We start from the raw sequence: 22,699 nt of genomic DNA on the forward strand, positions 1-22,699 counted from the left end.
TGACCTTTTGAGGATATGTTTATGATAAGATAGATATTGGCGAATATAAATACCTTATTGCGTGCTATCGGGGGAATCCCGGGCGTGGAGCAGAGCGGAGCATTTGTATGTGGCGCCATCACCACGCGGGATGTCAACATCGCAATCCACTTTATTTTGTTACTTCTTGCTCTATATCGTCGATACGATGCCAATTATGATTTTTGGAGATACAGTTCAGTGCCAAGACATATTCATCACGCCATCCGACCTCATTACGACTCATTTGGTCGGTCATTCTCCGAAATGTCAGACAGCTTGAACCTTCCCCAATCCAAGATGTGTCGTGATATACTCGTATTCACCAAGGTTTGGCTTGAAACCCCTTCGCTTTCTTTTATAATGGTTCTAATATGTCGGTCTAGATAATACTACTACGAGTAGTATGAGAGTTCGAGACCTAATCTTCGGGCTGCCACTTTTCTCATTCATAGTCAACTCATTTACAACCCCCGAAGCTTCAAAATGCTTGGTTCTCAAACCCGGGACCTGAGAGAGGCTGCTCGCAACGATGACAACTTGAATCGATTTCTCAGCCTCACAAAGGTCTATCTGCCAAGGTTACCCAAGGCCTCTGCAGAATATTTAGTAGCCAAGGTACCGGTTGTACAGTGGTCGTCTAAGTATTCTTTCTCCTGGTTATGGAGTGATTTGGTTGCCGGTAAGTGTGCCACTTGAAGTTTTGAGTCCTTTTACAACTGCTAATATTGAATAGGAATCACGATCGGTATTCTACTAGTTCCTCAAAGCCTCGCCTACGCCAAAGTCGCAAATATCCCTGCCCGCTATGGCCTCCTTTCTAGCTGGCTACCGACCTTGATCTATGCCATCATGGGAACGTCAAAAGGTTGGTTAATCGCCTTGTCCCGTATCTCATTTTGTCAAAAGAACTTTCGCACTGACATATAATTTGCACAGATGTCACTGCTGGCCCGACCGCCATAATGGGTCTTCTCACCGGAGAAATCGTTACAGATCTCGTCAAGACAGGCTACGCAGCCGAGTCAGTCGCTACTGCAGTTGCTTTCTGGGTCGGCATATACTCATTGATTCTCGGACTCTTTCGACTTGGCTTCCTTCTCGAGTTTATTCCGCTACCTGTGCTATCTGGTTACGTTTCCGGTGCAGCAATCACAATTGTTCTCCAACAACTCAAGGGGCTATTTGGTGAAGCAAAATCTGCCAATGATACCGCTGGCGTAATCCGCGTGTTCTTTCAACGACTACCAAACACCAATTGGAGGGCATTTTTGATGGGCTTCTCTAGCATTATCTTATTACTCCTCCTACAATTCGTCGGACGCAAATGGGGCAAAAAGCACCGAATCCTGTGGTATCTCTCCATTGCTCGCAATGCTCTTGTTCTCGTTATTTTTACGGCGATCAGCTGGGGAGTTAATAAGTCACATAAGAGTGAGCCCCTGTTCGGAATATCAGAAGTCTCCGGTACTGGAATTATACCTCCATCTGTTCCTGATACACAACTACTTGTTAAGACTGCTGGTCGCAGTATCGCACCTTTTCTAGCGGCCGCATTGGAGCATCTTGCCATTGGTAAAGCGTTTGGTCGTCGCCACGGCTATGTCATCGAGCAAGACCAAGAGCTGAGCTATATTGGTGTGGCCAATTTGGTTGGAAGCTTCTTTTCCAGCATGCCTGTCACTGGAGGGTTCTCACGCACTGCGGTAAACTCAGAATCCGGGGTGAAGAGCCCTCTTAGTGGCCTGGCCACGACTGCTTGCGTTCTTGTCAGCATCTACAAGCTCACAGACGCCTTCTACTGGATCCCCTCAGCAACACTATCGGCCATCATCATCATTGCTGTCTGGCAAATTATCTTACCTTTCCAGGTTTTCTGGCAATATTGGAAAACTTCTTTTGCTGACTTCGTCGGCAGCATGATTGCATTCTGGGTAACACTCTTCGTGGACGTTGAGATTGGCATTGCCTGCGCAGTCGGGTATAGCATCGTCTATGTTCTTTTCCAGCTAGCATTCGCCCAAGTGGACATGGTGACAAGCGAAAATTATTCCCAGCTCTACCCAGCTTCAACGTATAGCGCATTACCTGCACAGCTGCCCGAAGATACAGTTGTATTTGCTCTCCGTGATTCAGTCCTTTATCCCAATGCTGCCCGCATCGCACGCCAATTCACTGAGTATATCTATTCCTATACGTCCGGGGTGCACGAAACTCCTTCAGGGACCACAGAGGATTACCAAATTGCGGAAAAATCCACGAACAGACTCTGGAATGATACCAAAGCTAGACGCATTGAGGAATTGCGCAAGAAAGCAGGTACAACGAATAACGAGGAAAGCTTCCTTCCCCACGTACGGACAGTGATCATCGATATGACGCGCGTCACCCACATCGACACAAGTGGGATGCAGGCTCTGGCAGATACCAGATCCATGTTAAAGGAGTGGGCCGGCGCAGATGCTGAACTCGCTTTTGTGGGGCTGAATGAACGAGTGAGGGAGCGATTCCAAAGAGCCGAGAAGAGCTTCGTATCTTCAAAGAGTGATAGTGGCCCTAGAGATCAAGGCTACATTGTTTTTGATGTTCTGCAGACGGCACTATATAACACCCATGCCTCTGAGGAGAGTACTAGTACGGACGTGGCTAAGAATGACTCGTCACCGGGGTCGGATTAAGCATTAGATATTCAGAAATTTCAAATGTCATGAATATCATTGAACACATGGCCTGTGGCCTAATATTGCATAAAGTAATCCACTATAGTCATGTAAATGTAGGTGTAGATGTAGTTGTGGTTAGCAGCCGCCTGCGATGACGCTGGACCAGAATTAGCTAATCGGGCTCGGCCCCGTAAACAGCGGCAGTCCGACTTCCCCCCAATGATGGAACCCCCCAAGTCGCTCCACCTTCAACTCCTCAGCAGCCATCATGTCAGCCAAAAAGATCGAGCAATATGAGATTGAGCGATATTGGGAAATCTTCGCCTCGCTTTCGAATGGTCAGCCCCACCTGAATAGCTCCCAGGCCGCCTCCGTACTGCGCAACAGTCGCCTACGCGATGACCAGCTCGAGAAGGTCTGGGATATCGCAGATGTCGACGGTGATGGAGAGCTTGATTTCGAGGAATTCTGTGTCGCAATGCGCCTGGTATTTGACCTCGTCAATGGCGTGCGTATCCCCTGCCCCTCCTCCCCTTCCTCTAACACCCCGCCCACCTGCCTGAGAGCCTTCAAGTATTGACATGGCATTGCTTCGAACAGGAACTACAAGAAGTCCCCGCCGTTCTGCCAGACTGGCTTGTGCCGGAGTCCAAATCACACCTTGTACACGCTACACGAGCATTGAGCGGCCGCCCCGAGCAATTCGAACGGATAGAGGATGAGGATGATAGCCTGGGCCTCAAGGATGGCTTCGAGTGGTACATGAAGCCAGCCGACAAGGCCAAATACGAGGAAATCTATAGCGCCAATCGCAACCCCCGTGGCCAAACTACCTGTCAGTAGACAAATTTACCCGGCGCATGGTGATCACACCCGCTAACGCTAAACTTGCGGTACTACAGTCGAATCCCTACAACCCCTATACGACTCCCTCGAAGTCCCAGACACCGATATTCGCTCCGCATGGAACCTTGTTAACCCCTCCGCCGCACCCGCCATTAACAAAGATGCCACCCTCGCCTTCTTGCACATCCTAAACTACCGACACGAGGGGTTCCGAATCCCACGTGCCATCCCCGCATCCCTCCGCGCCTCGTTTGAGAACAACCAGATCGACTACCAGGTTGACAACGCGCCAGCCCAACGTTGGGGCACGGAAGGCAATATCGAGACAACAAGCGGTCGCAAGGCCAAGTTCGGAGACTCATATCTCAGCCGACTGGGAGTGGGTGGCAAGGGTTCATACCAGCCGAAGGGTACAGATTTCAGCGAAACCGTCCAGGATGAGGAGTGGGAGAAGGTCCGGTTGCGCCGAGAGCTGGCTGAGATTGAATCAAAGCTTCAGTCTGCAAATCAAGCCTCTGACAATAGACGCGATCAACCCCGAAACGATGGCCGGCCCAACTGGGTTTTGATCAAGAAGGAAGCTCTCCAGCTGCTGGAATACAAGGAGCGGGAACTCCGGGAATTGCGTGAGGGTGTTGGACGGTCGCAAGATGGGCAGCACCTGGAGCGATCAAGGGAAGATGTCAAGACTGTTGGGGAGCAGGTCGACGGGCTGAAAAGCCACTTGGCTCAGCGCAAGGGAGTTCTTGCCGATCTTCGTCAGCAGATCGAGGAGGAGAGGTCTCGTCGATAAGTGTCGTAAGGTTAATAGCCTGGGGCCTTTTCTTCGTGCGGGTATCTTGATCTGGGTTGTATATGCTGCATCTTTCGTCTCGTTTCGTTTACAGCCACATTGCTGGCAAGGAGCTGCAGGCGCTGAATGGATTATTGTTTCACATGGTGAGCGAAGACAACATTAGTTACGTAAATAGTAGAAGAACAAGCCTCTTATAATTTCAGGCAAACAGGAATGTCTTCAGTAGATTCATAAATAAAACCAAAATTAGAACCCTGCGTTCCAAGGTTGAAGTATCCAGGAAATATCCAATATGGCTTGTTGTGGATGTAAGAAGAAGAAAGAATGAATGAATGAAATGGGGAGGCACCACCAGAATATGCAAGCGCCGAGGTTCGACCTCGCGAAAACAAGTGTTCATTGCCAGTGGATATCTCAAGAAAGACTTCAAGGTATTGTACAAGATTACATTCAAGTTGCTTCTAGATTTCAAGGCAGACAGAGCCCACGAGATCACCTAACAAATCAACAGCAAAAAGCAAAAGGACAAGATTGACCACCCTCCCAAATCTAGTATCAACGCCGAACCATAAGACCAACAAGGCCGAGTAAAACGCTTCACATTACAACCTCAAGACATCAGAGACTCTTCACCACCACGCTTAGTCTCCACAGCCACAAAGGCATGACCGGTCTTATCAAGACCCTTCTCGGCACGGGAGTAGGCCTCTTCGCTCCGATCCGTCAAGATAGCGAGTTCTTCATCCGAAAGAATCGACTGATCATTAAGCTCGAAGCGCTCGAATTCATCTTCTCCAAGAGCCTGGCGCAAATCTTCGAGCTCTTGCGCATTGGCACCACTCGTGTCCAGCAACGAGCGGAACTTGCCCTTTTGAATCACAAGGCGCTCGAGGCGGCGCTTGGAGTCTGCCTTTTCAAGTAGAGTTTGTTCTACCGTTCCTTTTGTCGCTAGTCGGTAGACAATCACGGGCTTCTTTTGACCGATGCGGTGGGCGCGGTCCTGGGCTTGCAGATCTTGTTGTGGGTTCCAGTCTGAATCGAAGAGAATTACCGTGTCGGCGGCAGTCAGGTTGATACCTTGTCCACCGGCACGGGTGCTGAGGAGGAAAATTTTGTGGCTATTGTCCGTGTTGAATGATTTGATTTGGGCCTGGCGTTCGGATTGAGCCATGGCTCCGTCAATGCGACAGCATGGCCAAGACCGGAGCTGGGTGGACCATTCTTCGATGATACTCAGCTGGGTCTTGAATTGAGAAAATATTAGGATCTTGTGTCCCCTCTTCAGGAGATGGGGGACGAGTCGGTCCAAGAGAAGCATCTTCCCGGAAGCCGACACGAGAGACTCGTCTACACCAGATGTCTCATCTGTCCAAGGCCAGTAGAAATTGTGCGGGGAATTGCAGGCCAAACGGGCCTGCAGGACAGGGTTTTGCATCTTCTTCTGTGCAATTTCTTTTTCTGTGGGAATTGTCAGTTTCAATACTATTCATTTGAGACGGGGCTATACGTACTAGCAAGCTTAATTGTCTCGGCTCTTTCAATCTCCTCGAGCTCGGTATCGCTTGGTTGGGCTTCCTCCTCCTCCTCGACTGCGATTCCCTTGTCAAGCATACGCAGCTTCGCATCGAACTCCCGGTCGCCTATTTCTTTGTAACTTTGAGGACCGCGGCGGCGGCGACTAGAGCTGGTGCTGACACTGGCACTAGCACTAGGAGTAGAAGCTCCACTTGATCGCATACTCTTGTTCGGTGTTTCGGACTCGCTGCTTTCCCGCCGTCGCTTTCGGCTTGACGAGCGAGAGAGAGTTGGGTTCTTAGCTGTCAAACGCTCCAGAGCCTTTGTTTCGAGGTATTGTCGGCCTGTACCGCTGAGGATTTCTCTGTAAAGTTCTTTTTGCTCAGATGTAAGAGGAGCGTACAAAATGTACTCGCGCTTCTTTGGAAGATCGGTTTCGACATCTGTCTTGACTCGCCGCAGAAGGAAAGGCTTCAAAATCGAATGCATTGTTGTCACGAGATTGCGCTTCCGGCGCTCGAGGAGCTCCGCTTTGCCGCTATCATCCAGTACGGACGAAAAGTCGAACCAGCTTTCGAAGCTATTTAAATCATCAAAGACTTCCGGTAGGAGGAAATGCAATAGTGACCAAAGCTCAGAGATATTATTCTGCAACGGCGTTCCCGTAATCAAGAGACGGTTGGCAGATCGATAGGCCATAAGCTCTTTGATGAGACGGCAATTCATATTTTTCAGGCGATGTCCTCGTCCTATATTTCCAATTAGCAAGTTTTGGAGCCTGTAAAATTGAGAGTCAAAATATACCACAACGATGTACCTCCATTGGTACTGCCCGAGGAATTTACGATCATTCATACAAATCTCATATGAGGTACAAATAATGGGGAAGTCCATATCTCCTTGGTTGCGCATTTTCATATGCTTTCTGCGGAGCGCTTCTCGTTCGGCTTTAGATCCATGATATAGGACCGTCTTGATCTTGGGGCACCACCTCTTAAACTCATCTACCCAGTTACTAACTGTGCTGAGCGGAGCAGCGATTAAGAAGGGCCCGGAGACATTATTCTCCTTCAGGAAAGCAATCATTGAGATGGCTTGGATTGTCTTTCCCAGCCCCATTTCGTCGGCCAGAATACCGGAGAGACCGTTCATCCATAGGGTCTTCAGCCACTCAAGGCCCTCTAGCTGATATGTGCGCATCTTGCCACCCGTGATCAGCGCCGGTTGTTGGGTCGCAACGAGATCTTGCTCGCCGATGGCAGTCGGCTTTGACTCGTATTCATCAGCTGCATTCTCCAGCACCTCCTGCACAGTGGGATTGTCTTCCTTGACCTCCACCTCGGCCTTTTTGAAGTAGTTCGAGATAGTGCCACCACCACTCTTCCTTGTTGTACGGCCTTTCTTCTGTGCGGGTGCATCGTTCGCTGTGGGGGCCTCTTCTTCGACTGCAGCTCCTGACTTTCGATTTCTTGTGCCGCGTCGGTTGGCAGTTGTGGCTGCGGGTGTGGGTGCGGGTGCAGACTTGACTTTCTCGTCGGCGGCAGAGTGGTGGCGTTTCATGGCTCGCTGTCGAGCCTCTTCCTGCTGCTTTTTCATTTTATCCGACATGAGGGCGACGAATAACTTTGTAAAACACCCGGTTAGAAACTGGTGGAAAGTAGTCAGGCTGCATAGCCCTTCGGCGGCTTACCGAACTGCTCTGCAACAAGTGCATCAGGCCCTTAGCCTTGGTATCCATGCCTTCGACATCTTCATCCTTCTTCTCTGTCGATTGATCCTGTCCAGTATTTCCCCCGTTATCTGACATAGGTTTCGTCTCTCCATTTGTGAGTTCGGTCATTGGGGACGAAGGCAAGGTGGACTCTGGCTGCATGGTGCCAGCACGGGAATCAGTCGGGGTAGCTGTTGGAGATCCGTTCGTCACCATTGCTGCTGTGGTTTTGAAGAATATTGCAGATTAAGAATACAGTGCGCGTAAGAGATTAAAGGTTGAAGGTGCGATGGGATGTCATTCCCAGGGATGAGAATTCTCGTCTAAATCAGGATTTCACCGGTTCAACGAGTGGATAACCCCCAGGGATATGAAATGGAGGTCTTGCGAGTTTAATGATGACACACGCTTAAAACACTTGAGTATCTTCGAGTCTTTCGGCAGAATCGCAAGTAGACAGCCTCGATCTCGGCGCTGGAGAAAGGTGCTTGGCGCGTGTGCGACGCGGATTTTCGCGTCCGAGCACAGACCACCTTTAGATGGGCGATGCGATCACAACGTCATTTAAGGTAAGCACCTTTCTACCCTAGTGCTAGTACTAGTAGTCTTAGTATCCGATATCTTCTAATTCATACAGCTATGATAACTCAAAAAATATCAGTACATGGATTCTTCTCACAATTGCAGTTTCGACTTTCTGCATAAATGGCTTAGACATTCATCGGCCCTTCCCACATCGTCGGAATATGCTTCTCCTCATACATACTGCTGTTCTCACGAGTTCCATCAAATCCTGCATTCCATCCGACCAGCATCGGATCCTGCTCCACGTATGGATTGAGAAGCGTGTCATTGGGGAAGTAACCGCTCGGTAAGTAGGGCATCATCCAGTCGGTTTCGACAGCGGGGTAGGGCCCAAAGAAAGTCTCGTCCAGACCGGGGAGGTTTTGCATGAATTCGGCAGATAAAACATCCTGGGAACCGCCGTACAATATCTCGTCCGTAAAACTCTGGGTGGTTTTTGGAGACCCATATGTCCCCGAAGTCTCGTATTCCATCATCCAGGCTAGGTTTCTCATTTTCATTCGCTCTGACTCCAGTCTGGCTTCTTCAATCTGTCGTTTGTATCGGGACTGTGACACGGAGGGAGGGACATCATTGAAAGACCAACACCCACCCAGAGAGCGTGTGACCGGTTCATCATCCACATGAGCACACTTGTATGTTTCTTTCGGTGGCTTGGATGGGGTTTCGTCCTCTTTGCCAGGCAATGACACATGGGGCTGATGGAAGTGAGCCTTCTGAATCTCTTTTGCTCCTGCCAACTTCACTCGTCTCTTGAATGATAGGTCACGGGGGTTGTGTAATATGCGGTCATGGAAACCGAGCGACAGTCGTGCTTCTTGTCTTGGCCCAACTTGAATTCGAGTGAATTCGGAACCATCTAAAGGCGATGACATCTCCTTTTGAACATGCTCCCGGATTTTCATACGTGCGTCCTGAAACTCATCGCGCAGGTAGAATGGAGTATGCTCTTTCCAACACACAAACGGGGAACGATCACCCTGAAAAGTATCTCGAGGGGTTTATTGTGCTGTAGGAGCCGTTCTTGAAATACATGTTTTCGGCAGCAAAGGGTATCTTATCGGACAAGGGGCCAGGTGCACAGCCTCGAATCGGTGCCTGGGGGTTGATGAAGCTGCATGCCGGTATGGTCCAATTCTCCTTCCATTGGAAGATCTCTCGTAGGTCGTGATTTTCGGTACGGGGTATAGCGGCTAGTTCGACAATAGCGCTTTCCCATTCTCCGGCAAGGTTCTCATTGAGATCTTGGTTGCGGAGGAACTGCCTAGCTGCCAGAATATCATCGGCTCGACAGAATTCGAGTTCTGGTCTAGCCATCGCAGTAAGCGAGTTTTGGAAGTCCCGAGAGATTCTGTTAAGAACGAACTGATGGGGCACAGGGCTTTGCTTCAGAATACTTTGATCTATGTTAATGAGATGGGCCAGTTGCTTTTCCCGCATAGCGGCCAGGGCTCGATCCTCCCGAGAGATTTGCTGGTCCCGCGTGTACAGACAGTGGGACAGTTTGCTTCGGTCTTCTTTATTCAGGCCGAGTTTTATGCATGAATTCTCCCAGTTGTAATGCTTAAGGAGGCCAGAGGCGATTTGTAGTTGTACGGCTGGGTTGAGGTCGCTCCATGTTGGGTTGACAATCTATTCAAACAAAGTCAGCATCCACAGCAATGCGTTAGCGGCCCAAATGGTGTTGAGGAAGCGGAATGTTTAACTTACTTTCCGTCCGAGGGCTTCTTGATCATCTAGAGGCTCACCGTCGCTGTCAGAAATGCTCAGGTTGTCGGTCACATCAAATGCCTTTATTTGTCCATCCATTGCACCCACTTCGGCCATATTGCTTCTGTGGATGAGATTGGACTCACAGTTGCTCATGGACCAGTCAATACCGAGTGAGTACTGGCCTGCTTCGGGCCTGCTGTGGGAGATCTTTTGTCTTTTGGGCCACGGCTCAGGGAAATCCGCAGGGGGCAATGTGGGATCGAATTCGATTATTTCCGGTTTGCGTGTGATCTTGACTCTGCGAAGCGATGGATTTAGGCTTTCTGACACTGTATTTGTTGGATCGGCCGATAATGACTGCTCTCGTGCCAAATGCATTGACATTAATAGGGCCGAAGTTGGCGTCTCGGTCGCGCATTCACCATATCTGACTGGGGCACGTATGGCACAACGTAGTTGCCTGTCACTATTCATGATAGGCACAGCATGTATTAGAGAGAAGACCTCCAGAAATGTGAATAATACACCCTGGTGCAGTAGGACACTCTTGCTGTGGTAAGGTTTGAAACTGACAAAAGGTCAGTAATGAGAGTCCGATGTCTTCTAGCGGCCCCTGAAAAAGCACAGCTCCCTTGAACAAGGTAGAAATACACCGAGTAAGCTTGTACAGGAGTGAGAGAGGGGTATTTGGCAGCAGTGTGCTGAAAGGGAAAGAAAATGCGATGAAGCAAGTTCGGGAAATAACGAGATGCCGAAAAAGATGAGAATAGTGAGATCTTTTCAAATGTCACAAGGTCTCTGTAGGAAGGAATAATACAGGCCAGAGGCCCAGAGTAAGTTGACCTGAGGGAAGAGACATGTGGGAAAAGATGACAACAGAAAGATTGAGCAGAAGTAAAGCGGGTCGAGTGAGGCCACACCGTTGACAGTGACGGATACTGGCCTGGCTCTAACCCGGCCCTCGAGACGGGTCAAAACAACCAGGTTTGAGAGAATGATTGACTTTAAATGTCCGGGAAACAACAGAGTTAAATTTCTGATAGATTCGGCTACTCCGACTTTGTACGCAAAGCAGTCAGCCGGTAACTATTCAACTGCAATTCAGGGTGGGCGGCGGATGCACAGATACTTCTCAAGGAATGGTTCATAAATCAGGACCAGGATACGTAGTAAAAGAAGAAGAAAACCGAGCTGGGTATTTCCGTGAAGAGCAAACGGACACATACTAGCTAAAGTGTGTTGCAGTAAAAGACCTTTTAAGAAGCAAAAGCCGAAAGAAAGAAGATGACGCCAATTTCCGGTCTAGTATCCAGATGTGAGCGCCGAAGAAGGTTCCAAGACGATTTCCACCAGACAACATATAAAATCAGGTCCGTTGTGACTCCAAGTCTCTATAGGGAGACAGTCCCGCTGCAAATATCTAGGCCACACGGTCCTGGAAAGGTGCCATCGGTCTGCGATCCAAGAGTGAGCCAACATCATCATCAATATCCATCTCACAACCAGCCATTTGGGTATCTTCAAATTGTCGATCTGCGAAACTCCGCTTCTTCGCAAGCATGACAGGGGGTATAGGCGGAGGAGCGAGGGTCGCGGCCCCTGTTTGGATATACGCGCGTCGGGATCGTTCGACATCGCGCTTGGCAGCAAGGATGGACTCGAACGAAAGGAGAATTCGGGTCATAGCATCATCAATTGAGATGCAAAAACGCCGCTGTTGTAGCATCCGTGTTGCAGGCACCGTTTCCATGTTGAGCATGGCCATAATGTATGCAATCACCACGCTAGCGGATCGTTCATTTCCAGACTCGCAGAAGACAAGAACTTTCCGCATCCGAGACGGGTCATCTCTCAGGCTTGGGATTGCAGTTGAAGGCACATCCGCGCCCGCGAGATGGTCGTTGATGCGGCGGATTGCCCTCGGAAACGTAGATATGAGCTCTTGGTTGTCAAGGACATCAACGGTATCGGCCAGGATGCCAAGTTCTGCAGCGGCCTTGTCACCAGAGACAAGCCGTGCGTGGGCGGAATGTGTATTCCGAATGGCGAGGAGAAGTGTGAATCCATGTTCTTGGAGGGATTCCCGATCGCGCAAGCAGGAAGAAGGGCCAAGGGCCAGAAACGGGAATATGAATTGAGCCTCGCGGCGCATGTCATAGCTCCACTGCGAGAACTTGAAACGACGCGTGAATCCATCAAGTTTAGCGAGAGAGAAGAATCCAGGACAAATAAAATCACCTTCCGCGAAATGGTGAGTGCTGGGCTCGAAGAGTTTGGGATCAACCACAACGACATCGGTGCCATCGTCCTCATCAGAATCAATTGCCGCCGTCAAACCAAATGTGCCGGCTGTTGTATTTGGCCCGGCAAACCTAGGCGAGGTGTTGTAATCTTGGGTGCGAACATAATGCGCCTGCCCACTCATGGACATTGGCACCTCGTTGGATACAGGCATATCGGGAGGATTGCCGTAGGAAGGAAGATCAGAGAAAGGAAGCAGACCGGGGGCACACTTTCAGAGAATAGAGGAAGAATAGAAGATAGGGAAGGTAGTGAACCTTTGGAAGGTAGTGAAGGTACTCTGAGAGGCTCACGTGCACGGTCTCTATAGAGTGAAACGAGGAAGGAGCGATCTGTCAAAGCGTGCCATTGCCTGCCGAGTTTGGCGCGATTGGGCTGCCTAAAGCTTGATTGAGAGCTTCTACACAGATTCTAGCAAATACACTCCCTCCTTAACCCTGGTCGATGAGTCCACGATGACAGTGCGAAGGAAGGCCTTGGCGGGCAGCGAGGAGAGGTTGGATTTAGGTCGGAGCTTACTAAGTCACGTAGATCTCGGCGTCATCCATGATCCACTCCAAGTCCAGCATCTGAAATCTATGGTGGTATCATTATTTTCCTCGCCTTCGAATGAGTGTTTTCATTGGGACTGCTTTATACCCCTTGGGAGCTTAACACCAATGATGAGTGGTGAGAGAAGGGTGGTGAGGGACGATTTTGCATCATCCCTAACTACGGGTTTTCAGCCTCATAGGTCCGGGAAGAGAAGGATTCGACTACAACATGAACGCAGCTCTGTAAGAGAACTCGAACTTTACACCTCAAATGATCAGCAACATGCAAGGGTAAAGCTTAAGTCCTCATTAATATTACTAAATAAGGATAGCACTAACTTGAACCACTACCTCCGAGTTCAAGTCCGGGACCATCTTACCACTGCCAGTGGCAGTTCAATATTTATCTCAATTTCCAAGTTCACAAAAGGTACTACTGGTACTAGACCCCGGATCTCCAGAGCTTGAGACTACTACTAGTACTACTAGTATAAAGACCCTCTAGTATCCCTTACTGGGATTCAAACTCTACCCAGCATATACTACTAGTAGTAATCTACCAGCGCGGAAACAGTATAGAACCTTAGAATCACCTCAGGCTGCAGGTGTTGTATTGATGGGGCCAAAGCGCTGACTACCCTAGTACTTGGAGATGAATGTCTGTTACCAGGGACAAAAATCGAGCCCTGCGATGTTGAATTATATGTCGGAGTTGTATATCACCCTCCAGCGTGGGACTCATATCACAAATAGCAACCTACCTAGTAGTATAATAGTACAGCCACGGCCCAACATCAAGATAGATAGAGTCAGATCCCCGTACGACACGAAGAATCTGATTAAATTATTCTAAATGACCCCAGTAGCCCAAAGCCAGAACAAAATAAACGCCCCTCACAGATACTAGTACCACCTGACTGCTCGGAGTAGCACGGATAGCATCCTAATTCCAAATCACAATCCGGCTGTGCAGAGCCTCATCCACCAAGTGAAAACAGAGCCTCGACTGATCCTGCCACAGTCATCTTTTACGATGACACGATCACCAACCGTCCGAGCATAAGCGGAGACCAAATCCAGCACAAATCACTTACCGTATTCGGAATATATACTACAAATCACTCGTCATCGCAAGGCATCATAGTCTTAGCTTGAGCTCTAGCTCCAGTTCGAGCTCGAGCTTTGGCCCCGACCCCGACCCCGACCCCAACGCCCCATCAGACATCTCCTCTTGAGGTTCCCCTCACGATGACAGGCGGGTAGGCGGACACCTCATTAAACCCGTGAAGATGCCGCGCCTTGGCCCCGTCAAGATGACTCGCGTTTGTCAGCGAGGATCACCGGCTACCGTTTGTGAGTCATTCGTATTCCGAGGTTGCCGGGTAGTAGCCTCGTGGGATTGGAGACTAGCTATGAGGCAAGGGCCGGAAGGGTGAGGCTAGATGCTAGTCGTAGGGGCTAGATGCCCGGGCGGCGGTCGGAGATAGATGGGTCCGTTCCGTTATATGTACGGAGCTAAGAATGGGGGCCGGATGCCTGAAGTTGGCTGCCTGGATTCCACATGGGATTCTTAGCGGGGCTGGTGCGTTCTGGTGAGCCTGACTTTGCCTGATGATATTCGAAGTATACGATACAAGCCCTGCAAGTAAAGGGAAAAAATCGACAGAAATCCCTGAGATAGGAGACCAAGTTTGATTTATCAGCTAGATGATGTATTATTCAAAGAGTGGAGTGTGGAGCGGAGATTAAAATCGATCACAAGCTGATCGTTGATACGACGGAGTTTCATTGAGATGGGATATTGTAGGCGAAGAGACAGGTCGTCAAAGACCTCGCTCGGTGAATAGATGAGAAAAGAGGTGTGGAGAATTGAGAATCATATGATAAAGCAAAACACTGAATGGTACACCGGGGTATAGTATGAGGAAACCCAAAATTAGCAACCTCCACTGGAAAAACTGGGATCAAGCTCAAATAAAACGCCATAGTACCATATCGACTTGCGGGTTCGCAGCGGAGCCCAGATGCAGGGAATGGAGGAGCAAGAATAAAGGGGGAAAAAGCAAGTAGCCAAGAAACTATTTTCTTGCTTCGGTGAACGCCCAGGGAATGCGACGAAAAAAGAAAAATAAGGAATAAGGAAAACACATTAAGGGAAGATAGCACTGCCACCAGGACTAAACCTGTGGAGCGGCGGCCTGGGGAACAGGAGAAATCGCCTGTGGGAGTGTTTGAGACTCGGGCTCCGGTGCGGGGACTGGTGGCTGGGCGAGTGTCTGTTGCAGGCTGAGCACGATGCGCTCAAGGTCCAGGAGGCGTTGATCCTTTTCTTGATTTTCGCGGCGCAGTCGCTTTACCTCGTTGTGTAGATCGAGACTGACTTCGTCGGTTTCCGGCAGGTCTCCGTTGGGAGATTCATGCCTGCGCTTAACACCGGCAGCCGGGAGGGAGTTGGACCTGATTCCTTCAAGCTCATTGGCACGGTCCCATGGGCTCTCAAGCATGATGGCAGGTCCATCGTCAGTGTGCATGTGGCGGCGGCGAAGATGTTCTCGAAGATTCTCCTGGCGTGTGAATCCATTCCCAGTGCTGCGGTTACAATCGCCGTACGGGCACATCAATGGCTTCTTGGCGTCGGTGTTCTTCTTGTGGACTTCACGCTGGTGGCGAAGGAGGCCGCCGGAGTAGGTAAAGCCTTGAATCTTGTCACAGCCGGGTTCGAAGCATTTGTAAGGGCGATCATGTTTATCCATATGTTTGCTGGTGTCGGAGTTAGCGGATGTACGGTCGCGAGGAGAGGGGGGGATTTGTCATTAATACTCACTTCCATTCGCAAGGACGACGGAATGTCGGGGGCGCCTCCTGACAATCAATATGGTCGCAGAAGATCTGACCTTCGGAGTTCTTGGGGGGATCACGGGCGCGTCGGACGGAGAGGCGAGGGCGCGTCCCTTCGACGTAACCGGCAATAGAAGTGGGGGGTTGTTCGTTCATTCTGGCAATTGAGGACAGGCCTTCTTGAGCGTGGGCCGAGGCAAGGACCGAGGCAGTAGTCGCACTGTGCGGAGCTTCACTTCGCGGACTAGGGTAGTCAGAGCCGTCTATTCCCATATCCAAATCGCGGACTCCACACTCAGATCGGAGGGGGAGTAGATAGAGTGATGAATACCGGCAAGACGCGTCAACCGATGACTCAGGAGAAAGCACAGAGAGGGTGGAAAGGATCGCCGTCGTCAGATAGGATCGGTGAAGCAAAACCCTTAGATCGGGGAGGGAAATGGGTTCAAATAAAGAAATCGAAGAACGGGGGATCTTGATGGGGGGAGCTAGTTTGGAAAGTGATGGAAGTGCCAAATTTTTCAGGTAGCAAGAAAGGGGTGCCTTGGGGTGCCTTAATGCCCTCCTATTTATACCTTTTATGCCTGGGTTGACCGCTTGCAGGAAGGTGGATCTGCCGTGGCTGAATGTGGCGCGCTTGTGATGTGGCGCGGAGTTGCCGATAAAGCTGAGAAGTATGTAGGGTACGCCAGGGCAATATGCACAATGCAAGCAGATTCTTCAGTCTGAACTAGGAGCTAAACTTGAAAATCTCAGATCTACGCGCATGTGGGATGTGTTGTTCCTTTTTATTCCCCCACCTATCTCCCTCATCCACCTCTCGGCCTGAACGAAGTGTGGCAAGAATGGAAGTGCCATGACTCATAGCATGGCGGCTTAGCTAGACGGGATCTTTGGGTTAATACCGGCGCAGAACAGTCAGGCAGCCATTTCCCGGTTAAAACCTGTCTGTTTAATTGCCACACGTGCCTGACAAATCCGCAGAGTGGAATGCTCGGGAATCGGTGAAGTGAACAACGCGTGGCGGTGTATGCAGGTGTTGTCCACGTGACCGGCAGGCGATCAGGCATCGAGAAATTAAGAATTAAGCGCGCGCTGTTCGCCAGTCTACACCTGACCTGCACTGCACAGTAAGGGTTGGGCACCCTAAGAGTTAGGCTCCTATGAATTCAAAATGAACCCACCAGTCTATTGCAGAAAGCTTGCGAATCTCAAGGGCTATGCATTCTAAACATAGTGTTCAAGATGCAATGTTTCGTAGATTTGGTTGCTGCGCAGTGGATGTCGATTAGTCTCAAACAAACTACTTAGGCTACAAGATTCATAATTTGCCCAGTAGCTCGAAAGCATTGCATGGCAGGGTATGACAGAGTACGCAATACCAGGGCAGAGCAGGGAAAATCTCATGATTGACCATGGTCCATGGCCAACGAACAAAAACATCAAAGCTTCAGCTCGTCCCGCCCCAGAGCCTGCCACTGGTCAACACGCCCCAGCACCCACCGGATTTCTTCCGCCACCACGTCCGGGCGTGTCAAATGAACGTTGTGGCCACACTCCGGCAGGTAAACAAGATGCGTATTCGATGAGAGCTGAAGCTGCTCTTCTTTAGCATCCTGGTCAATCAACGGCAAACGATCCAACAGCCTTCGAAACGCCTGTCTCTGCTCTGTCGTCCCATTGCCCGCCTCAATTCCCGCCTCGTAGATGCGCTCAAAGTCCCGTATACCACAGCGAATCACACTCACAGGCCGATCCCGCATCGCCCGGTTCTGAAACTGTCCTTTGTCCCCAAGCGTGCGGCAAACTATATTCAGTGCATGCGAATTAGCTTCTGTCTGGGCAGCAGCGGCAGCCCCGCGCGAAATATCAATCGCTCGTTCCCTCCACTCATCTCGCGATAGTCTCGCTTCTTGCCGAAGCCCTGTTACCTGCGCCACCCTGAGATCGCCCAATACGGCATTGATATCAGGATCCGGGAGACGAAAATAGTCACATTGGCGCTCGGTGGAGCCATCAGCAAGGATCATTCCTGCAACGTCACTGTCATAGAGGTGGAGATACTCGCGGGCAATGATCGCCCCGTATGAGTGAGCAACGAGAACGAGTGGAGGTTCTAACTGCATTGTTTCAAGAAGGCTGTGTAGTTCTCTTGCGGCCGTAACTGCCGGCGATATCGATCCTGATATCTGTGGGGAATGGTGATCTGGGGACCCGAGGAAGTAGTAGTAGTACTAGGGCTCGATTCACTACGGCCAAGGCCGGAGCGATCATAGAGCAAGATACGACATGACGAAGAAACCAGCGGTGAGAGGGCTTTGTATGAAGATGCGGCATCCCCAGCTCCGGCGATAACGACTACCAGCGGATCCCGCGGGCTATTACGCGGTGGCCCAGTGACAGAGACCCATAGACGGTGTGAGCCGATGGAGATCAGCGATGAGCCTGTCTCTACTCTCCAATTCTGGGGCGGTATTGTTGTCATGCTGGGTTCTCCAAGCTGATTTGAGTTGGGCGTTGATGATGAAGCGGGGCAGAAAGTCTAGCCCTAACTAAGTCTCCAGTGCGACAGACGACAGACAACAGGTGGGGGCGGATCGACGAGTTAGTGAGTGCAGGATGTACATTCTAACTATTTCGGGGGCCGTTGATCCCCTCAGCCACTGCTGGGCACCCCCGCAAATTTCCAAGGTTTCTAGGCCACCACAAATACTATATTAAGAAAGTGCAAAAATGTGGCATGAGGGTTCTAGAAGACATTTAGATCGCTTATGCATGTGTGATTCGCTAGACTATCAGGGCCCAGAGTGAAAAAATAGAACTGGCTGTGTTGAGACTTTAGAATACTAGCTTCTTGGTATGCAGCGATTCTGCCAAATGGGCACGGAGATTTCCGTTTGACTGAATATGGTGTTTTCGTGACGTTATTTCTCCATGGCTCTACTCGGGGAGTTCCGGGTTGGAAGAATGGGTTCTTAGCAGGGATCATAATCCATGACTGCCCACCGTATCATGAGATACTGAAACGGGCTGGGGCTAAAATGATGCCAACTAATGATATACCGGGGGAGAAGTATTAGGTAAAAGCATACTGGGTTCGATTGTGAAGGAAGACGATAACTAGCTACCTGTGTAACATGGAGTGCTAGAAAGAACCGAGCCCAAGAGGGGCAAAAGAATTGACAAAGTCGCCTGCTAACTACTAGCTACCGGACCCGTTGTGGGCGGGCAACCGGCATTTTTGTTGGGGCATAGGTCATGAATCGATGTTTCAAGACCAATACCAGTCGCCTAAAGCCCACTAACTGCCGTGTAGAATAATATCTCGACACGGTGACGATAATGGTGATTTGTTAAGAACCAAGGGGTACCATACTCTTGAGCGGACGACAAACAGTGGTCTCAAGTGGGAGTGCAAAAGAAGTTTGGTTGCCCGAAGAGTAGCGGACCAATCTTGGCCTCACCGATCTGGAGCCCAGGTCGGTATGGAAGATATGGACGGGCAGGACTCTGGTGGAAGTAACGCTGACATTTCGTGGGAGATTCTTGTTTCCCCAGGATTATGAGCGAGGGCGGGCCTGTTGGAGGTACCCGGACATGATGTGGCGTTGGAGGGCTTCATTCAGTCATAGTTGCCACCAACCTGGCTAGCAAAGGCAGTAGAGACACTGCGAGCGTCATCGTCATCGTGAACGTTGACACCCGGGCGAGTGACGCGAATGCTGGCAGAGCTACCTCCGAAGATACTACCGTTGTCTGGAACACCAACACGATAGGGCTCACGTCCACCAGATTCCACGTAGCGCTTCAGACGATCGGACTGGCTTAGACTGGGCTGCTTGCTCATATCATTGATACTCAAGCCTGTCAGGCTCACTCCACCTTGGTCAGCGCTCCTTCCATCGACAATGCTTCCAGTAACATCAGATTCCGTAGCAGCCACGGACTCTCCAGCAACGCTGGGGGCGCCCTTGGGCCGGCCGCCATTAGCTCGACGGCCCGATAGCGTCGGCCACTGGTCGGCGAAGTTCTGGAACATCGGAGGATATCCAGAAGGCAGGCCAACTCCGCCTAGGGTAGAACCGTGGACAGAAGAAACATCGTCAGGGATATAGCCGACAACGGAGCCAGAATCATGATACTCGTTGCGATGACCATTGCGGCCATTGACAGGGGCATTGTTGGCGTTGGAGGCTTGGCTGAAGGGCATTTGGAAACGCTGAGGGCCACGGTAGGCCTGCTTAGGCCGGCTGAATTGAATCAACGATTCCTGCAAGTTTGACAGAGGTCCCTCCACCAGGCAGTGCTGCTCCTTGAAATGCTGTAGAAGGTTGTTCCATAAAGGATGCTTGGAGAGCACCTTCGGGTTACCCAAGATGACCAAGCCGTATCGGGCTCGTGTAAGCGCGACATTGAGACGACGGGGGTCACTCAAGAAACCAATGCCCTGATGGTCATTGGAACGCACGCAAGAAAGAATGATGTAGTCTTTCTCCCGGCCCTGGAATGCATCAACCGAAGCAGCTTCGATTTCCTTGTAGTTCTCCTTCTTGAACGTTCCGTTCGCCTGCATCGAGCTTACGATATAGCTTCGTTGGCCTTCATATGGAGTAATGATACCGATACTCTTAGGCTGCACACCTGCCTTGAAGAAGCGGGTGACAATCTTCTCGACATTTGTTGCCTCAGTACGGTTAAGGTAGGAGGTTCCTGATGCCGAGATTTCCTCGTTGCCCAAGTTTGACCAGAACATCATCGGGTTGTCCATCATGGGCCAGGGGAAGTCAACATCACGACGAAGGCGATCATGGACGGTAATACCGTTTTGCAAAGAACCCTCGTAGAACATGTTCGAAGGGAACTCGGAAAGACCTGGGTGCATACGATACTGGACATTCAGTCGGATAGGCGAGCAACCAAGGATGACCAGGCGCTCAAAGAGAGATTGGTTCAGTCCAGCCTTGGCTGCCTTCTTGTTCATGATCACAGGGCCAAGCTGCTGGTGATCACCGACCAGAACGACTTGCTTACAGCCCAGGACTAGCGGAATCATACACTCTGGTTCAGCAGATTGAGTCGACTCGTCGATCAAAACAGTTCGGAATTTGAACTTGGCAAGACGGGGATCACCTGCACCAACGCAAGTACAGCAGATGACATCCGCGTTGTTCAAAATTTCCCCGCTCCGCTGAGCGAGTCAGCTGCTTCAAACGCTTTTCATCCTGACTGGAAAGCTCGCCCAATTCTGATTTCAGCTGGTTTAATTTCACCAATTCAATGTTGCTATCGTTCAGGCGAACTTGCTCATGCAAAGAGAGGAATCCGACAGGGGATTCCACGTCCTCTCGAGACTTGGCAGTCACACGCACGGTCTTCAGACCGGTTCGGTGGATACGCTCACAAAGCTGGTCCACGGCAACGTTGGATGGAGCACACACCAATACCGTACCTCCATTGATCTTGGCTAGATGGTAAATGATTGTGGCGGAAGTGACAGTCTTACCAGTTCCGGGAGGGCCCTGAATCAAACTCAAAGGCCGCTGAAGCACGCTCTTGACGGCATTGATTTGACTGCCGTTCAGATCTGGGAGACCAGGAACGCTGAATTTCTTGGGAATTTGAGTCTTCATTGGGGCAGCCGCAACCTCGTGACCAAGGAGACGGTGGAAGATGTAACCCGAAACACTCATTTCATCGACAGCAAATGTCTTCATAGCGAGCTGCATGCGGTCGAATGAAGTCGACTTCCAGACATAATCGGCGGTGAAGTTGTGTGTGCACTCCGTGGGTACTGATTTGTGATCGCCTTTGGAGCGCAATTCGATAGTGACTTCGTCGGACTGGTTGTTTGGGATTTTGATAACGTAGCCAACGCCTTCCCACTTGGATCGCAATTCCCCAGTGTACTTCAAGCGCATCTCATCGCCAACTGCCAACTTTACGTCTCCTAGTTCAAGTTTGGGAAGAACAAAACTAGCAAGGTGCTTGTTGTTAAGACCAAGATCCCAACGAACAATAAGGCCATCTTGGGACTGGGATTCCTTGAGCTTGCGGTCGTAATCAGCCTCGATCTTGACGAGAGGACCGAAGATATTTTGATACTGGTAAGCATCATCGTAACGCAGGAGGACCGGGGCGGGCTCATCGTCAACGGCTGTAGCCTTCTCCAAATCATCCAGGGTCGCTTGGGAGTTCTCTTTCCACATTTCCTCCAGCTTCGCGATCAGTTGAGGGCTGAGGTGGCGAGCGCGGAGTTGTTCTTGATCAGTGGGCGCGCCCACAAGCCAGGGCAAGAAAGAGCGGTCCTCGATAAGTGGCTGCCAGCGCGAGGTATCCCAGTTCATATCCTTAGAAGACGGCATGGCCGCACATGGCTGACGACAGAGAAGAACGACGACCGTGTCGGATTTCGCAGGGATGAAGCCGAGCAGGAAAACATTCTTGGTACCGCAGTTGTAACATTCGAGGATGGTATCACCAAGGGAAGAATCCGCGTGAAGTTGAACTTCCTTGTGACGAGCACGAACAAGGTGATTGACGATGTGAGAAGAGGAGGTGTTGCCGCGAGCGCTACAGAACCATTTGTTGCAAGAAAGACATTTCACAACACTGCTAGGGTTATGAATGCCACAGTACCTGATAAAGACTTGTTGTTAATATCTGCGATCACACATGTATCGTACCGTTCAAAGATACTCACGCGCATGCATGAGCAGGGAGCTCCTTCTCTTCCTCCGCATATCCCTGGCTTTTCTGGTTTCCGTTGGCGGGACCTCCGATAGTGCTCTCCAAGTCGTCATCTTCTAGGATATCCGATCCTTCATCTTCGTCATCGTGCCGACGTGGTCGAGCTCTGCCGAGAGCAGCATTATGATCATCCAGCTGAGAGTCATCCGCCAGGCCTGGGGGGTAGGAATCCATGGTGGATGAAGGTTGTCAAAAGTTGGCCCAGAGTGAAGCGAGCAAGAGAAAGGTGAGTTCAAGGTGAGAAAAACATGCGCTTAAAACCAAGAGGAAATTTCCGAGTCGTAATCAAATGAGCGTAGCGGACAATCCGGTCATCCAGTGTGAATCTTAAAGGCCCGCTCTGACTGTGTGGTGCCTGAGGGGCAAAGGAACGGTTATCTAAAAAGGACCAGGTGAAATTAGTGAGGAAAAGGAGTGGACATGGACAGTAGGA

The 22,699-nt window shown here is 50.4% G+C and overlaps 9 protein-coding genes across 9 annotated transcripts; 2 read left to right on the forward strand and 7 right to left on the reverse strand.

Annotated features, from left to right (window-relative positions):
• Positions 1-504: 504 nt before the first annotated feature.
• N7509_007236 (uncharacterized protein) lies at positions 505-2,696 on the forward strand (the record flags this gene model as incomplete). The annotated part of the gene is made up of 3 exons (XM_056631873.1): positions 505-700; positions 755-886; positions 958-2,696. The coding sequence occupies 3 exons, from the start codon at positions 505-507 to the stop codon at positions 2,694-2,696; spliced, it is 2,067 nt and encodes a 688-aa protein (XP_056487424.1).
• Positions 2,697-2,949: 253 nt separating this feature from the next.
• On the forward strand, positions 2,950-4,320 carry end3 (cytoskeletal adaptor protein SagA; the record flags this gene model as incomplete). Its single annotated transcript, XM_056631874.1, has 3 exons — positions 2,950-3,189; positions 3,282-3,516; positions 3,584-4,320. The coding sequence occupies 3 exons, from the start codon at positions 2,950-2,952 to the stop codon at positions 4,318-4,320; spliced, it is 1,212 nt and encodes a 403-aa protein (XP_056487425.1).
• Positions 4,321-4,933: 613 nt separating this feature from the next.
• N7509_007238 (putative SNF2 family helicase/ATPase PasG) lies at positions 4,934-7,765 on the reverse strand (the record flags this gene model as incomplete). Its single annotated transcript, XM_056631875.1, has 3 exons — positions 4,934-5,781; positions 5,835-7,461; positions 7,529-7,765. 3 exons carry the CDS (start codon positions 7,763-7,765, stop codon positions 4,934-4,936), a joined length of 2,712 nt encoding a protein of 903 aa, XP_056487426.1.
• A 494-nt stretch (positions 7,766-8,259) lies between these two features.
• On the reverse strand, positions 8,260-9,039 carry N7509_007239 (uncharacterized protein; the record flags this gene model as incomplete). Its single annotated transcript, XM_056631876.1, has 1 exon — positions 8,260-9,039. One exon carries the CDS (start codon positions 9,037-9,039, stop codon positions 8,260-8,262), a length of 780 nt encoding a protein of 259 aa, XP_056487427.1.
• A 70-nt stretch (positions 9,040-9,109) lies between these two features.
• Positions 9,110-10,225, reverse strand: N7509_007240 (uncharacterized protein; the record flags this gene model as incomplete). The annotated part of the gene is made up of 2 exons (XM_056631877.1): positions 9,110-9,766; positions 9,845-10,225. The coding sequence occupies 2 exons, from the start codon at positions 10,223-10,225 to the stop codon at positions 9,110-9,112; spliced, it is 1,038 nt and encodes a 345-aa protein (XP_056487428.1).
• Positions 10,226-11,267: 1,042 nt separating this feature from the next.
• On the reverse strand, positions 11,268-12,302 carry N7509_007241 (dual specificity protein phosphatase family protein; the record flags this gene model as incomplete). Its single annotated transcript, XM_056631878.1, has 1 exon — positions 11,268-12,302. One exon carries the CDS (start codon positions 12,300-12,302, stop codon positions 11,268-11,270), a length of 1,035 nt encoding a protein of 344 aa, XP_056487429.1.
• Positions 12,303-14,858: 2,556 nt separating this feature from the next.
• Positions 14,859-15,792, reverse strand: N7509_007242 (putative C2H2 transcription factor; the record flags this gene model as incomplete). Its single annotated transcript, XM_056631879.1, has 2 exons — positions 14,859-15,441; positions 15,506-15,792. 2 exons carry the CDS (start codon positions 15,790-15,792, stop codon positions 14,859-14,861), a joined length of 870 nt encoding a protein of 289 aa, XP_056487430.1.
• A 1,169-nt stretch (positions 15,793-16,961) lies between these two features.
• Positions 16,962-17,645, reverse strand: N7509_007243 (alpha/beta fold hydrolase; the record flags this gene model as incomplete). The annotated part of the gene is made up of 1 exon (XM_056631880.1): positions 16,962-17,645. The coding sequence occupies one exon, from the start codon at positions 17,643-17,645 to the stop codon at positions 16,962-16,964; it is 684 nt and encodes a 227-aa protein (XP_056487431.1).
• A 1,496-nt stretch (positions 17,646-19,141) lies between these two features.
• Positions 19,142-22,440, reverse strand: N7509_007244 (putative regulator of nonsense transcripts; the record flags this gene model as incomplete). Its single annotated transcript, XM_056631881.1, has 3 exons — positions 19,142-20,707; positions 20,790-22,155; positions 22,220-22,440. The coding sequence occupies 3 exons, from the start codon at positions 22,438-22,440 to the stop codon at positions 19,142-19,144; spliced, it is 3,153 nt and encodes a 1,050-aa protein (XP_056487432.1).
• Positions 22,441-22,699: the final 259 nt, after the last annotated feature.

The sequence above is a fragment of the Penicillium cosmopolitanum genome, assembly GCF_028827165.1.
Source record: "Penicillium cosmopolitanum strain IBT 29677 chromosome Unknown utg000008l:1.0-4398992.0:1.0-4402845.0, whole genome shotgun sequence".
NCBI lineage: Eukaryota > Fungi > Ascomycota > Eurotiomycetes > Eurotiales > Aspergillaceae > Penicillium > Penicillium cosmopolitanum.